Source organism: Equus przewalskii, chromosome 5, assembly GCF_037783145.1.
Source record: "Equus przewalskii isolate Varuska chromosome 5, EquPr2, whole genome shotgun sequence".
Classification (NCBI taxonomy): Eukaryota; Metazoa; Chordata; class Mammalia; order Perissodactyla; family Equidae; genus Equus; species Equus przewalskii.
In genome coordinates this window covers 27,065,467-27,080,662 of record NC_091835.1, presented here as the reverse complement: position 1 = coordinate 27,080,662, position 15,196 = coordinate 27,065,467, and the positions used below count along the sequence as shown (strand labels likewise).

The 15,196-nt window shown below is 59.7% G+C and overlaps 1 protein-coding gene across 3 annotated transcripts; it reads left to right on the top strand.

Moving 5' to 3' along the window:
- Positions 1 to 259: 259 nt before the first annotated feature.
- On the top strand, positions 260 to 12,141 carry PDCD1 (programmed cell death 1). 3 transcript variants are annotated; one of them, XM_008534431.2, is made up of 5 exons: positions 260 to 411; positions 8,295 to 8,654; positions 9,012 to 9,173; positions 10,627 to 10,658; positions 10,911 to 12,141. In XM_008534431.2, exons 1-5 carry the CDS (start codon positions 336 to 338, stop codon positions 11,139 to 11,141), a joined length of 861 nt encoding a protein of 286 aa, XP_008532653.1. In that variant the 5' UTR covers positions 260 to 335; the 3' UTR covers positions 11,142 to 12,141. The 3 variants fall into 3 exon arrangements, with proteins under 3 accessions (XP_008532653.1, XP_008532652.1, XP_070474965.1); XM_008534430.2 differs by having other exon boundaries at positions 10,908 to 12,141; XM_070618864.1 differs by having other exon boundaries at positions 10,627 to 12,141.
- Positions 12,142 to 15,196: the final 3,055 nt, after the last annotated feature.

Below are 15,196 nucleotides of genomic sequence, written 5' to 3'. Positions count from 1 at the left end.
CCCTCTCTCTCACCCATCTCTCCCCCCGTTTCCCCCCATCTCCTTCCCTCTCCCCATCTCTCTCTCTCCCTCCCATCTCCTTCTCTCCCCCCTATCTCTCCCCTATCTCTCTGTCTCTCTCTCTCCCTCCCATCTCCCTCTCTCTCCCCCTCTCTCTCCACCCCCCCCCCCCCCCCCCCCCCCCCGCCCACATGGAGGAGGAGGAAGAGGGGGCGGGGGCTCGGGGCGTGTCCCTGCCACTTGACCCGGGAGAGTTTCCTTTCCGCTCTGTCACCTCTGCCTGAGCAGTAGAGGAGGAGGAGGAGGTCGCAGGCCCAGCGGGCTGGCGCTCGGGCATGGGGACCCTGCGGGCACCCTGGCCGTTCGTCTGGGTCCTGCTGCAGCTGGGCTGGCTGCCGGCTTGGCTCCTAGGTATGTGGGTCAGGGTCGGGTGGCACAGGGTCAGGGTCGGGTGGCATGGGGTCAGGGCTTGGGAAAGACTTCCAGCCCTCAGTTCCTGGCTGGTGTGGAGGGGGCTGTGGTGGGGCCAGGCCTCCGAGGCCCAGCACTGCCCCTGCCCGGGCGCTGTGTGCCTTTGGATAGGTGAAATGCCCTCTCGGGGCCTGACTGCTCACCTGTTGGCGAGTCCCATCCTTGGTCGTAAGCAAGCAGTGCTCCGATCTGTCCCAGCTCTTCCTCAGACTCCCGCGGAACAGGTGAGCCAGTGCTCTCTCTGTGGGATGACGCGGCTGGGCTGGCCAGAGCCCCAAACCACGGCCCAGCTGCCACACTTGTGTTTTCCCTCAGAACCAGCCCCACACGGGCTGACCAGCTCTGAGAGGTCACAAGCTGGACGCCTGGAGCCAGTTCTCCAGTTATATCCACAGTGTAGCCGTTCCAGGAAAGACTGTCTGCCCCTCACCCGCTCATGGGTCTGGGACGCTCCTAACCGGGGTCCCGGGATGAGATTTGAAGCTGCAGAGCGCTGGGCATGGCCCAGTGTCATGGCTCTGGGGGGGGTCCGTGGCCCCGAGCCCCCTGTATGGGCCGTCCATTGGGCAGGCCCATGGTCAGCGTCTGATGGTCAGGGAGGGGGCCCCTCCTGCTGGTGGCCCTCACCCTCGGCCGCTGCATCTGGCCAGCACCACAGAGAGGGGAACGCCAGGGCCGGTGGATCCCCCATGCCTGGCCCAGGGCCTGTCCTGTCTGAACCTCACTGGGCTCCCGGCAGGGGGTGTGACGGTCCCTGGAAGGACCAAGATGAGGTGGGGGTACACTGACACCCCACTGGGGCTGCCCATCCTGGTGTCCCTCAGACATCTCTGCTCCTCCTGGCCTTCTCAGTGACAGTGGGGACACCCGGGGGCCTGCATCCCTCCTCAGCATGGCCTCTTGCTTCACGGAGCCCCACGGGCCGTTCTCGGGACCTAGAGAGGAAACAGGGCTGGGGTCAGTGGCCCAAGGGCCTGCTAGCAAAGGTGCCCTGCAGGGTGCCTTGCAGGGGAGCCCATACACCAGGGTAGAGGGGTGCCTGTCATCCCAGGAGGAGAAACCAAGGCTTGAAGGGGGCCGTGACTCACCCCAGGTGGCCCTCTGCCCACCAGGGCCCCTTCCAAACCAGGGACAGATGAGAATAAGGTCTGCAGCAGACTCTCCAGTTTTGGATGCACTAGCTTGTGTCTCAAGAGAGATTTTCAAATTCAGGGTACCTCAGTTTCCCCATCTGTAACGGGGCACCAGCGGTGCCTCAGCACAGAGCGCTTTGCCTCACCAATGTCACTTGCCAGGGTCATCCTCCTGCTATTCCACCCAGCCTTGGGCCCTCCAGGCTGCAGGGGACCTTTTGTTCCATGACACATCTTTTTTCCTTCCTAAAGTATTCACTGTATTTATTATTTTGTTCTTTCCCGTGGATAATCATCCCCCCTTTACATACCTGTTCTTCTTGCATTTTATGAGATAACTCAAACCCAACAGCGCCCCGACCCCTGTCCTAGCAATGACAGTAGATAAGAACACAGGCTTTGAAACGAGACGGCTTTCAGTTCAAATTGAAGTCTTTGTTGACGAACTGTGCAATCTTTAGCAAGTCGCCTAACCTCTCTGAGCAATGGTGTTCTGCAATTTGAGGATAATAATGCCTGCCTGATGGGGTCATGAGAATTAGATCATTTACGAAAACTGTCTGGCCCAGCCCATGACTCATTTTTTTGAAGTCAGATTTGTTTCATTTTTTTTTAACTTACAATTTTGAGAAATATTTGAAACATACAGAAAAGTGACCAAAACACAGCAGTGAGCTCCCTTCACCGGAATCCCAATGGATACCACTGGCACTCTTGCCTTCTGCATTAGTTTGCTGGAGCTGCTGTGACAGATACCACACGCCAGGCGGCTTACACGACAGAAAGTTAGTGTCTCCCGGTCTGGAGGCTGGAAGCGGAGATCGCACTGTCGGCCAGGCTGGTTCCTCCGAGCCGGTGAGCGAGAACTGCTCCAGGCCTCTGCCAGCTGCTAGTGATGTGCCGGCATCCTTGGCATCCGTGGCTGTAGACGCATCACCCCATCTCTGCTCCATCGTCACACACTGTGCATGTCTATCAAATGTCCCTCCTTAGAAGGACACCAGGCTTGCTGGGTTGGGGACCCCGACTCCAGCACCCCTCTTAACACACTCCATCTACAGCAACCCTATTGCTACAAACAGGAAGGTCACGTTCTGAGGTTCTAGGGGTTAGGACTTCAACATGTGAACCAGGGGGCCCGGTTCGGCCCACAGCACTTTCCGTCTCTCCAGTTCATGAGATTCCAGCTGATCCACTTGCTCGCTGGTTGCAGACATCTCTCCTAAGGCTCCAGATGTCCTCCTCCCGGGATGGTAGCTCCGAGGCAGGCCTGGAGTCCAGATGCTCCCGCATCCGCAACCAGCCCTCTGGCTGAGTGTCTGTGTCTGACGGGAGCCAAGTCTAGGACAGCCGGCTTATCCGGACGTCACTGTCCTCAGCCTCCTCCGACCTAGAGCAAGCCAGCCCTGTCTCTGTCTCAGCTGTTCCTGGCATTCTTTTTGTTTTTTTGTTTGTTTGTTTGTTTTTTCTTAAAGATTGGCACCCGGGCTAACAACTGTTGCCAATCTTTTTTTTTTTTTTTCCTGCTTTATCTCCCCAAACTCCCCCCGTACATAGTTGTCTATCTTAGTTGCACGTCCCTCTAGTTGTGGGATGTGGGACGCTGCCTCAACGTGGCCTGACGAGCGGTGCCATGTCCACGTCCAGGATCTGAACCCTGGGCCGCCGCAGTGGAGCGTGAGAACTTAACCACTCAGCCACGGAGCCAGCCCCGCTCTTTGTTTTTAATCAAATCTCAATTTTATTCTAGATATGGAAAGCCTTAGAATTAGGAATATTTTTTATTGAGATGTAATTGACATATTATGTTAGTTTCAGGTGTACAACATGATTCCGTATTTGTATACAGTGCAAAATGGTCACCACGAGTCCGGTTAGCAGCCATCACCATACACAGCCACAAAGGTTTTTTCCATACAGTGAGAACTTCAAGATGCAGTCTCCCAGCTACTTTCAAATACGCAGTGCAGTGTTACTGACTGTAGTCGCCATGCGGGACACGACATCCCCACTTACTCACACGACTTATTCATGGTGTAACTGGACGTCTGTACCTTTCGACCCCCTTCACCCAGTTCACCCACCCACCCCCCGCCCTCTGGCAACCGCTTATCTGTTCTCTATACCCGTGAGGTCGGTTTTTATTTTGGTTTAGGTTTTGGGTTTGGGGGTTTCTTTAGGATTCTACATGTAAGTGAGATCATACGGTACTTGTCTTTCTCTGTCTGGCTTATTTCATTTAGCAAAATGGCCTCAAGGTCCATGCACATTGTCACAAATGGCAGGATTTCCTTCTTTTTTATGGCTGAATAGTATCCCATTGTGTGTGTGTGTGTATATATATATATATACTACAATTTCTTTATCCATTCACCCATGGATGGGCACTTAGACTGTTTCTGTATCTTGGCTATTGTGAATAATGCTGCAGTGAACACGGGAGTGCAGATATCTTTTTGAATTAGTGCTTTCATTTTCTTCAGACACCCAGAAGTGGAATAGCTGGATCACCTGGTCGCGCTAGTTTTAATTATCTGAGGAACCTGCATGCTGTTTCCTGTAGTGGCGGCACCAATTTCCATTCCTGCCAACAGTGCGCAAGGGTTCCCTTTTCTCCACATCCTCGCCAACACTTGCAGCTCTTGTCTTTTCGATAATAGCCGTTCTAAGAGTGTGTGGGGAGACCTCACTCTGGTTTTGATTTACGTTTTCCTGATGATTAGCGATGTTGAGCATCTTTTCACACACTTGTTGGCCGTCCATGTGTCTTCTTTAGAAAAATGCCTATTCAGATCATCTGCCCATTTGTTTAATCAGGTTGTTTGGTTTTTTTACTTTTAAGTCATGTGAGCTCTTTATATAGTTTGGATGTTAACCCCTTATCTGATATGTGGTTTGCAAAGATCTTCTCCCATTCCATAGGTTGCCTTTTCATTTTGTTGATGGTTTCCTTTGCTGTGTGGAGGCTTTTTCGGTTGATGTTGTCCCACGTGCTGATTTTTGCTTTGTTGCTGGCCCTGGCGTTCTGGAAGGGTCCAGGCTAGGGGTACAGGCACTCACCACCCGGGTGTGTCTGACGTTTGCTCGTGGAAGATCACGGATGTGTTGGTCTTCTTGGGGTACCTTTGGGGGTGTCATGACAGGGATGTTCCCTCTGGGCCCACAGACAAGGAGGTGAAGTCACTGGGGACCCATAGTCCACCAGGCGATATTCTCAGCACCCACAGGTGGGCCTTGCCCAAATCGGGTGTTGGGTGGTGGTTGTGAAACGTGTTGTCTACAAGGCCGCCTCTGAGCCAGGCCGGGTCTCCATGAAAGCCAGGCTGGTGCCCCCTCGATGCTCACAGCCCGTCCCAGGCCCCGGGCTCTGCCCTGAGGGAGTCTGCCTCCTGACCTTGCAGGGCCCAGAGCTCTCTCCTCAGCCCTCTCTCCAAACAGAAAAGAGGGCCTGACACCCCATTATCAAGTACAAAGTAAAAAGCCAGCAATTAAATTATTACACAAACAATGTAAGAAAAGATTCACAGATATTCATTCTGTACGGGTACAGCAGGACCCCAGGCCAGTGTACTCAAAGGAGCTCTGCTATCGGCGCCGTGCCAGGAAGGCTCTGGTTGACTCAAAGGTCAGCGCCACCCTGAACCGCCGTCACAGCACCCCTCTGCCTGTCCCGCTTGCTCCCAGAAAGCAGAGAGCCGTGTGCCCCAGTGAGGTCTGGCCTTGTCCTCTGGTCGGCGTCCCCACGGTGCTCCTGGCTCCTGTTCTGTGCCCCGTGTGGGCTCCCCCCACCCCGAGCTTCCCGGTGGCCCTGGCGGTAAGAGGGGCTTCTGTTTGGAGGCCTTGGCGGTCCACCAGGCGGCGGCATGGATTCCCAGAGGGGGTGGGAGAGCGACCTGGGGGCGGCGCCACCCAGACTGGGAAGTCCTGGGGGTATTGGTGAGGGGCACCTGGGTTTCTGGTCCCGACGCAGTGGGAGACTGGGAGGCACCGGGCGGGCGATTCACAGAGCAGGGTGGGCCGACGGAACCAGCACTTCGGGTCTGGCGCTCCGAGGCCACAGCACGACTTGGCCATACTCAAGTGCGGGCAGTCCGTCACGGACAGGATGCTTTCTTTAAGTCGACTATGAGCTTCGTGAATAAAGATAAAGAGATGCACGTCGGTGCTGCCAAGGGAAGTTCCCATGCGGCAGGCTTGGGGTGTGGGGTGAGAACACACAATTGCCAAGAGCGAAAAGGGCTTCCCAGGGGCCCCGTGGTGTTTGTCTCACCCTGGGGGAGCAGAAGTGTGTGGACGCCCGGGCCCCACAGGGCAGCGGGCCTGGCTGAGAGGGGAGGACCCCACCTGTACCGGCCACCCCCCCCAGTCCAAGCTGGGCCCCTTCTGGGCTCCTTGGCCTCCCTGACAGCTCCTGCCCTCCTGGCCAGTGGGACAGACCCTCTGAAGAGCCACAGAGACACGTGGGCTGCCACCCACCCTGCAGAGACCCCACCTACAAGGGCCCAGGGACCCCCAGCATGGGGGGGTCCTCCTGGCCGCGGCTCACGTGAGGCACCACCCTCACGTCCAGCTGGCACCCGGCAGGTCCGCAGTGCCAACAGCCGCAGTACTGGCCATGGGCCAGGCCTGATCACTGGTCGATGGCCAGGGGAGGTGGCAGAGCAGCAGAAATGGCCGGAGGTCCAGGCTGGCTGGGTCCGGCCTCTCCAAGCCTCAGCGTCCTAGGTGTAAATGGGCTCAGGTAGGGCAGACGGCCCCGCATGTCCCTGAGCTGGCCGTGGAAACATAAGGATGCTGGGACACCTCAGGACACACCCCCATCTCACCCCCTCAAGGCCTACCTGCCCTTTCTAAATATCTGATTTCTCCCCGTGCAAGGCGCCCCACAGGAATGGGCAGAAGGAGTCCTCCTGGTCACACGTGCCCTGATGGGGCCCACTCGGGGGGTCCCTGTGCCCTCTGGGCTGCAGGGGCACTGGGGCCTGCACCGTCCTCTTCCTCCTGGGAGCCGCGAGCGCTCAGTGAGCAGGTCATTGCAACAGCCTCAGGCCGGTCTGTCTGCGAAGCAGAGGGACTGTAGCCAGGGACCACAGCCTCGGGTCTGTCCCGTAGCTCGCAGCTCGTAGCTCGTGTGTGAGGGACCACCCCCAGCAAATACCATCGCTCGGGATGGAGCTGAGTAAAACAATGAGTGTGAAGCCGGGAAGAACAGACATGAGATCAGAAATGAGAACAGAAGTGAAGAACAGACATGAATGACGTGAGGGTACCAGCCCCACAGGCTCCTCCCAGGACCGACGTCCCAGGGTTAGGAGCAGGATTTGGGAATCCTGTGGTGTGAGACGTGTTGGGTGGGCGGGGGGAACGACTGCATTGGGCAGTATCTCGGGTCTGGTGGGCCCTTCCCTGGCAAGGAGGCTGCAGCTGAGGCCCGAGGAGCGAGGCAGAGAGCTGGGCAGAGAGGCCCCTGAGTCCCGGGCCGGTCACACGGCAGAGGGCCGAGGGGAGCTGGCTGCAGGCTTGGGGTTTGGTCTGGACAGAGCTGCTTGCTCCCTCCGAGCCTCAGTTTCCCCATGTCTAAATGAGGGATCATGGCACAGCCTTCCGTGGGAGCCGCCGCAGGAGGGGAAGGTCCAGCTCGTGTGGGTCTGGCCGTGGCTCCCACCCCGGGACCCCTGCGTCACCGTCAGAGTCCACCTCGACTTGACGTGGGGTGCTGCAGGCATGTCGCCGGGGCCTCCACAGGAGGCATTCCTTCCCCTGAGTGCCAGCAAGTCAAGTATGAGCGTGCGAGGGCATGCTCATTCATGCGTGTGTGAACGTGAGTGTGAATGTGTTCCTGTGTTTCTAGGTGTGCGTGTGTGCACGGGTGTGAGTGTTGATGTGAGAGGCAGGCCCTTGGTGGGAAGTGCCGCAGGCCTCTGTAACATTGTGGGGCGTACCCCCAACAGGGCCCTGGCGCTCAGAGCCCGGCATCATCGGGGCCTTGCCTTCTGTGCAGACCAGAGGCGATGGCCCAGCTTGCCTCTGAGCTCCAGTCCCCAGAGTCTTGGCAGAAGACATGGAGGCCCCCACACTGCCCAGGGTAGCGGCACCCACTTGGGGGTCCTTGTGGGCTGGGACCCAGGTCCCAACCCTGAACTTGTTCTGAGATGGGGGCAAAGCCTGGACCCTGAACCTGCAAGGGGCTGGGCTCTCCTGGGAAGCGCCCTACTCGTCCAGCCCAGCGCCCCATTTACCCTCCCCTTCCACCCAAGCAGGGCAGACAGGACCAGGCAGGCCCCCTGAGGGATCAGGGTTCAAGGATAGCAGAACGTGGGGGATAGGGCTGCAAGACAGGCAACCTGGAGTCACCGAGGGAGGGAGAGGAGGCCCCTACAACCACCTCTCGGGGAGAAACGGGGCCCAGGGGTCCCAGCCGGAATGCACCCCAGGCCTCAGGTCTCAGTACAGTCAAAGGACAAAGTCCCACCAGGGAGTCACCTGGTGACAGGTGAGCACTCCATCCCTGGGGGCATGCAAGGAGAAGCTGTGAGGCTCCATGGCAGAGGTGCTGCAGAGGGGTTCCAGTGTGGGCTGGGCCTTCCAGAACCTTCCTACCAGGATGTGGGAAAGTGGGAAGGGAGGGTCTGGGTGGGATGTCCCCACGCCCCTTCCTCACTGGCCGCTGGTTCTCTGTCCACCTCTTAGACTCCCCGGACAGGCCCTGGAGGCCCCTCACCTTCTCCCCGGCCCGGCTCATGGTGCCCGAGGGAGCGAATGCCACCTTCACCTGCAGCTTCTCCAACACGTCCGAGCACTTCGTGCTCAACTGGTACCGCATGAGCCCCAGCAACCAGACGGACAAGCTGGCCGCCTTCCCCGAGGATAGCAGCCAGCCCGGCCGGGGCGGGCGCTTCCGGGTCACACGCCTGCCCAACGGGCGAGACTTCCACATGAGCGTCCTCGCTGCCCGGCGCAATGACAGTGGCATCTACCTCTGCGGGGCCATCTCCCTGCCCCCCAAGACGCAGATCAACGAGAGCCCTCGTGCAGAGCTCACGGTGACAGGTGACCCGCGGGCAGGGGCGGCCAGCCGGAACAGCCTCGGCCTCAGGGTGCAGTGGGCAGGGACTTGCCAGGCTCCACCCCATGGCTCTGTCCCACCCCCGGGACACAGGGACCGATGGCTGGGACCTCTGTGACTAGAGGCACCCCCAGGCCCATGTGTCCTGAGGGAGGGGCAGTGGGGGCGCCTCTCGGGGGCACCTGTGCCCCGATGCGCTACCGAGGCGCAGGCCTGGGTGAGACGGGTGCCCACAGATCTAGGTGTGAGGCCCCTCGGGACGTGGAGAGGGCAGGGCAGGGCTCTGGGTCCCTGTCCCCGAGGAGTCCTGTCCCTGAGTCTCTGTCCTTGGGCCCCTCCAGAGAGAATCCCAGAGCCGCCCACAGAGCACCCCAGCCCCCCGCCCAGTCCCGCAGGCCAGTTACAGGGCCTGGTCGTGGGCATCACGAGCCTCCTGGTCGGCGTTCTGCTGGTGCTGCTGCTGGCCTGTGTCCTGACCACCACCTTCCCCAGGGCCGCTCGAGGTAACGCCCCCGCCACCATCCCCGGTCTGACCCCCCTGCCCTCCCCAGGGAGGCCTCCCCAGGGAGGGGCTGGACTGGGCCTCCCAGGGTCCGGGGTCCCCTCAGAGACCGTGGCCGTGTCCCCTCCCCGGAGCCTGCTCTCAGGAGGGGTCTGAGGGGAGGTGCAAGTGTGGAAGTCAGTTCTCTAGGTGGCACAGAAAGGAACAGCCCCCCATAGGCTGAGCAACCTGTTCTGGCTGCGCTGAGGCCACCCCAAACCTCAGGCTGCAGGATGCTGAAAGAGACAGCCGGCCGCCTGTGGTCACAGTCACAGCCACCAGGGCAATGTGTGACGTCCCACTCTAACCGCCGGGGGGATGCTGTGAACACCCCACTGCCTACACACACATCCTGACCACCTGGGGGAATGCTGTGGGTGCCCCACTCCCCACACATACATCCTGACCACTTTGGGGCACGCTGTGGATGTCCCACCCCACACACACACATCCTGACCACCTAGGGGGATGCTGTGGACGTCCCAAGCCCACACACACACACACCTTGACCGAATGTGGTCCCAGGCAGCGGGTCTCACTCAATCTCTCTAACAATGGAGGGATGTCTCTGGGGCTGGAAGGAGAGGACAGAGTTGATTCTCTTGGAGCCACTGCCCCAACAGGACCCAGCCCAGGGCTCAGCCCCCTCCCAGGCCCTGCGCACCAGCGGCTCCAGGTCATGCTCTCCCAGGACAGGCCCCTGTTGGTGGGGGGAGGGGGCCAGAGAACAGGAGGCTCCACAGGGACCTGAAATCGACCTTGGGCAGCTGCCGGCCTCCAGCATCTCCCCCTGGGCAGGTCGGGGAAAGCAGCACTGAGCGGTGGGCCATTCCTGACCTGCTGCAGCCAGGCTCCTTTGGGAGTCCATGTCTCAAGGGCTTCACGTTTCCCTCCTTGACACATTTTTGAGAACGTGCTGTGTGCCCCATGTGCTGGCCCCTGGTGGAGACACACATGGCATTTCTGTGCAGCATCAGTTGGAGAAACACGGGCCGTAACATCATTGATTATGGTTCTGTGTGCCTCGCTGCGCCAGCCGGCAGTTGGGGGGGTGGGGGCTGGCACCCTGCATGGAGCGCTAGACTGGGCCCAAGGTTGCAACCAGAGATATCAGGAGCCTGTGGCAGGAGCACTCAGACTGGAAGCCAGCGGTCCTCCATGGCCATGCGCCCGGACAGCTCACCATCCAGACGGGACCTTTGGGAGAAGGGTGGGGGCCTGGGTTGTTGCACGGGAAGTGGGGTTGGCCGGACCGTCAGGGTGGACAAGGAGGATGCTCAGCCACCCAGGACAGATGGCATGGTGCCCTGCCCAGGGCTGGCTGGCCCCCCCAAGCCCCTGGGGACAGGGACCCCCACTGAGCCCCTCTTTCCCCCCACCCCGGGGTCCCTGACTCAAAGCGCGCTTCTCCGCAGGGGCCTGTGGCAGGAGCGGGGACGAGCCCCTGGTGAGTTTGATTCCCTTTGCTGCGACCGCGAGGAAACACAGAGAGCGCTGGGGGCGGGCGGGGTCCACTCTGCCCCAGGGGGAGCAGCCGCACACGACCCCAGCCGTGTCACCGTGTTTGAACTTGGGGACACGGGCCCCAAGAAGGGTGGTGTGGGCCCTGCCCCTGCTCTGTGTGTGCACGCGTGTGTGTGCGCGCCCGAGCATCAGCCACTCGGAGGCTGCTGACTCCCCTCCCTCTCTCCCTAAGAAGGAGGGCCCCTCTGCCCCACCCGCGTTCTCCGTGGACTACGGCGAGCTGGACTTCCAGTGGCGAGAGAAGACCCCGGAGCCCCCCGCCCCCTGCGTCCCGGAACAGACTGAGTACGCCACCATTGTCTTCCCGGGCAGGCCGGGTTCACAGGGCCGCAGGGCTTCCGCCGATGACCCCCAGGGGCCCCGGCCTCTGAGGCCTGAGGACGGACACTGCTCTTGGCCCCTCTGACAGGCGTCCTCTGCCGGCCGGAGTCCTTCAGACCCTGCGCCAAGAGCCCAGGGTGGCGCCCTCCCTGGAGGAGATGCAGGGGAGAGGGGCTGCCCGGTGCCGAGCCCTGTCTGGGGACCACTCCCTGCGGCTGGCTCTCACTTCAGTGCTCGTGATGACCTGGCAGGGGGTTCCACGGTCCCATGTGGGCAATGGAAGGAGACCCTCCCAGGACCCCAGGCCCTGTCCTGGACTGCGCTGGCCAGAGCTCTGTGCCCCCTGCACACATCCTTCCTCGGGGAGCATGGGGGCCGGTGCTGTGGCCAGGATAGGGGTCTCCATGGCCCCCGCTGACTCCTGGGGGAGGCTGGTGCCTGGACACGGGGGCGCCGGGCTCCTGGCTGGAGACTGTGCCTTGGGGCGGCCCGTGAGGCAAGGCCGTAGCGAAGAGACCCAGCACACACCTGGAGGGGCTCGCAGACACGCAAGGGGCTGGCGCTCCTCCAGGGGCCCTCACGTTCCCCCAGGCCTGGACAAGAGCTCCTGGCAGTGGTGGGCAGGGCAGAGGCAGGCTGCCCGAGGGCCAACCTCTGCACGCACCCCGTCCACCCTCACACGTTCCCGGGAAATGGGGCAATGAAGGGCGCAGGCCGAGCTGCAGTCCTCCCAGCTGAGGCCATCCTGGGGGGCCCCAGGAGTCGCCCTATTTATCCTCCTCGGGGATTCCCCTTCTTCTTGGTGCCCATTCACGGTGCTATTTAAAGAAGCCTTGCTGGGCTCTCGCCCGGGGTGTGGGGGGGTAGGTGTCTCCTCAGCCAGACGCCTCCGGCCAGACCCACCGCTCCTCGCCCAGCCCGCACACTGCACATCGGCCGTCCAGGGCAGGGCGGCCTGTGGGCACGGGCGTCGGGGACTCAGGGGCACATGCTCCCTCGGGTTCCACACACACTTCAGAGCCCCTGAGCTGAGGGGACTTGGTTCTATTTTATTATAATTAAATAATGACAAAGCTCCCAGAAAGGCCTGAGTTCTCTCCTGCTCACAGTTGTGGGGGGAGACGGGAGGGAGCACCAGTCTCTGCTGGCCAGGGCTGCGGGCGCTGGGCTGAAGATGGAGGAGGCAGCCAGCCTGGTCCTCAGCAGGCCTGGCCCTCCCCTCACTGTCCCAGAAACACACAGGCCCCAAGTCCTTCAACTCTCTGCCCCCCACGCTCACACCCACAGCCTCGGGGGCGCTAGATCCCTCTGACTTCTGGGGCCGTACAGCACCACTCCCGAGAGGCCCTTCCTCCCGGGCTCCATGCCCCAGGGTCCCACGGCACCTGCCCCCTGACCACTCAGCCCAGCACAGGGTGTCTCCTGAGTGGTTGTGCCTGTATCTGCCCTGTTCCACCCTCTACATGCCCCCATACCAGGGAGTCCCTCCCGGGCAGTGCTAGGGGGACAGGCCAGGCTGGTCAGTGGGCTGCACCACCCTGTGGGTGAGTAGGGGTCAGGGTGCCACAGACAGACTGCAGCATCTTTGGGGAAACACAGTCCCCTCCCATATGCAAAGGGGTGTTTGTTCTGTCCTCCAGGAGGGGATCCACCACCACCACAGTGTCCTTGGCCCTTGTCCCTAAGTACAGTGACAGACACCCCCAACCTTGCCCCTGCCAGTCAGCCCCGTCCAGACCTTCGGGCACCCCGACCAGCTCCCAGCCCTGCAACCTCCCATCGTGTGCTCGCCGCCCTGGGGTCCTGTCCCCGGGTGGGGCAGGAGGCAGAATCACAACATCCAGGACACGCGAGGAAGCAGTTCACTGTGGAGACACCAAACACGGTCAGGCATTAACGGGAACACCGCCGGAACCTCTGCAGATGACGCAGTTTGCGTGCCTGGAAAACCCAGTAGGTTCTGTGGAAAAACTGCCACAGCAATAGGAAAATCTCGTCAAGTAGCAGATACAGAATTAACATTCAGAAATGAGTGGCTTTCATATATTCAAACAATAACCAGTCAGAAGAAAAAGTGAGAGAGAATATTCCGTCTGCAACAGCAACAGGGAAGATAAAACACTCAAGGCACGAATGTAGTGAGAACCGCGGGGACTCGACGGAGGAGAGCTGGGGTGCAGTGTGGGCTGAGCACACGGTGTCCTCGGTCAGGATGACACGGCACCCTCGAGACGTCAGCTCTTCCTGGGTTAACGTGTAAGTTTAACATGATCCCAATAAGAACCCACATTTCTGTAACTGTAAAGTTCATACGGAAAGACAAACCAGCAAGAAACAGCCAAGAAAACCATGAAAAGAAAGTGAAAGAAGACCAGCTTTATCAGATCTAAAACTAATCGTAATTAAAACAGAGGTGTTAGCTCACGAAAAGAAGGAACAGAGAGCTCCAGTCGACCGGGGAAGAGAGACTTTTTAACAAATGGCGTTGGGGCAGCATAGCGGCTCAGAAGAGAGACCAGGCCTACGCCATGAGCAACAGACGTAGGTGTACTCAAGAAACCCCACAAGATCCTGAAGAAAACGAGGGCAGATTCCTTCCCCCCAAAGGAATAGGAAACGTCACTGCTCAAAATCAGGGCGCGGTTACAGAGGAGACTGACACAGTCAGCTCTATGAACAGGAGAAAATGAGCAAAAATCATCAAAGCAAACCAGGGGGGTTGGGGGAAGCATTTGCAATACCACCCGAGAGGCTAAAGACAGAAAGAGCTAAAAATATGGGAAAAGGAAGGTCAAAGGTACAAGGGAGAAGTGAGCAGATGTGAGCAGACAGTTCAGGCACATGCACGCGCTAAATACACATGTATCCCTCACAAGGGAAAGGATGTTCTGTTTTACTCATAATAAGAAAAACGCAGGTTACAACAGCACCAGGCAACTGGCGAGACTGGGAGCTGGACGCCACCCGGCTGGAGGACGTGGGGAAGCGGGCCCCTCCTGCACTACGGGTGGAAATGCAAACTGGAGAAGTGGAGGTGATCTAGCAGTTAGGGAAGCGTTTTGCCCTTTGACCCATGAACCCCACCTGTGAAATACCTCCCAGGGGTGACTGGCAAAAACGTGAGCTGACAGAAGCACGTGGGGTTCACCATGCTGGGTCTTGGGGCTAAGCCGGCAGTTGGCAGCTGGAGCAGGAGGGGCCTGGCTCAGACACGGGGTGGACTTGGCTCCTTGGACAGACACCTGTGCGGTCAGCGTGGGGCGTGTGCAGAACGGATGGAGAGATCTCGCTGCCCCCAAAGGAAAGGAACCAGGCTGGGGCCCTGTCCAAAGACAAGGGAGCAATTTGAACATCGAAAATACCAAAAGTAAAAGTAAAAATCTAATGGATTACCACGCTTTGAGAATGTTTAAAAGAGCAAGAGTTCACATTGACACTTAAAAAAAAAAAGACAAAAGAGCGAGCCGTGAGGAGGGAAGGAAGCGGTCGCCTGTCGAGCTGCCGGCCGTCCGAGCTGGCGGTGCAGGGCCACTCGCTGGTGGCAATGCGGCTCAGATAAGAAGTGAGAGGGACGCAGTCAGCACTTTGCATTCTGCCTTCCCGTAAGGCGGCCCCTGCAGCGGGCCGCCACTCATTTTTTCCATTCCCCTGCTCTGCCCCCATCGCATGTGTCACCAGCCCTAGCCTGAGCGTCTCACCCACTGCCACCCACACCCGCTCCAGCGGGTCCGTCCCTAGCATCTGTGCATCTCACGAAGCCGGTGTCAGGAGGGTCTGGGCGTGGCTGAGTCTCAGCCTGGGGCCTGGGCTTCCCGAATGAGGCCTGAGACCCGGGTGGGCAAGGAACCCAGAGCAGGATGTAGAATGGCTGCCCAGAAGCCTGGGGCCCACCAGTCTCCCCGTCCTGCCCCCTGAGCCCATTCTTGCAACTGCTCTGGCCGGGACACACCCTCCTACCACCTGTGCCCTCAGTGGCCCGGTTTGCAGTGCTGGGAGCAGGGACTGGACACCTCGGCTTAAAAACCCAAGGTCCTGTGGGACAGTTAGGATGGGAGTCTGCGCCCAGCCAGGAAATCCAAGGTCAGGGCCTGTGAGTGGAGTAGGGGCTGAGGCCCAGGTCTCCCCCAGGAGAGAGAAATG

Bases quoted from the DNA above. Each gene is read 5' to 3' on its own strand.
- PDCD1 (XM_070618864.1), top strand. From the start codon at position 336: ATGGGGACCCTGCGGGCACCCTGGCCGTTCGTCTGGGTCCTGCTGCAG. The intron at 8,655-9,011 runs GTGACCCGCGGG...GGGCCCCTCCAG, and splicing joins TGCAGAGCTCACGGTGACAG to AGAGAATCCCAGAGCCGCCC. The intron at 9,174-10,626 runs GTAACGCCCCCG...GCTTCTCCGCAG, and splicing joins CTTCCCCAGGGCCGCTCGAG to GGGCCTGTGGCAGGAGCGGG.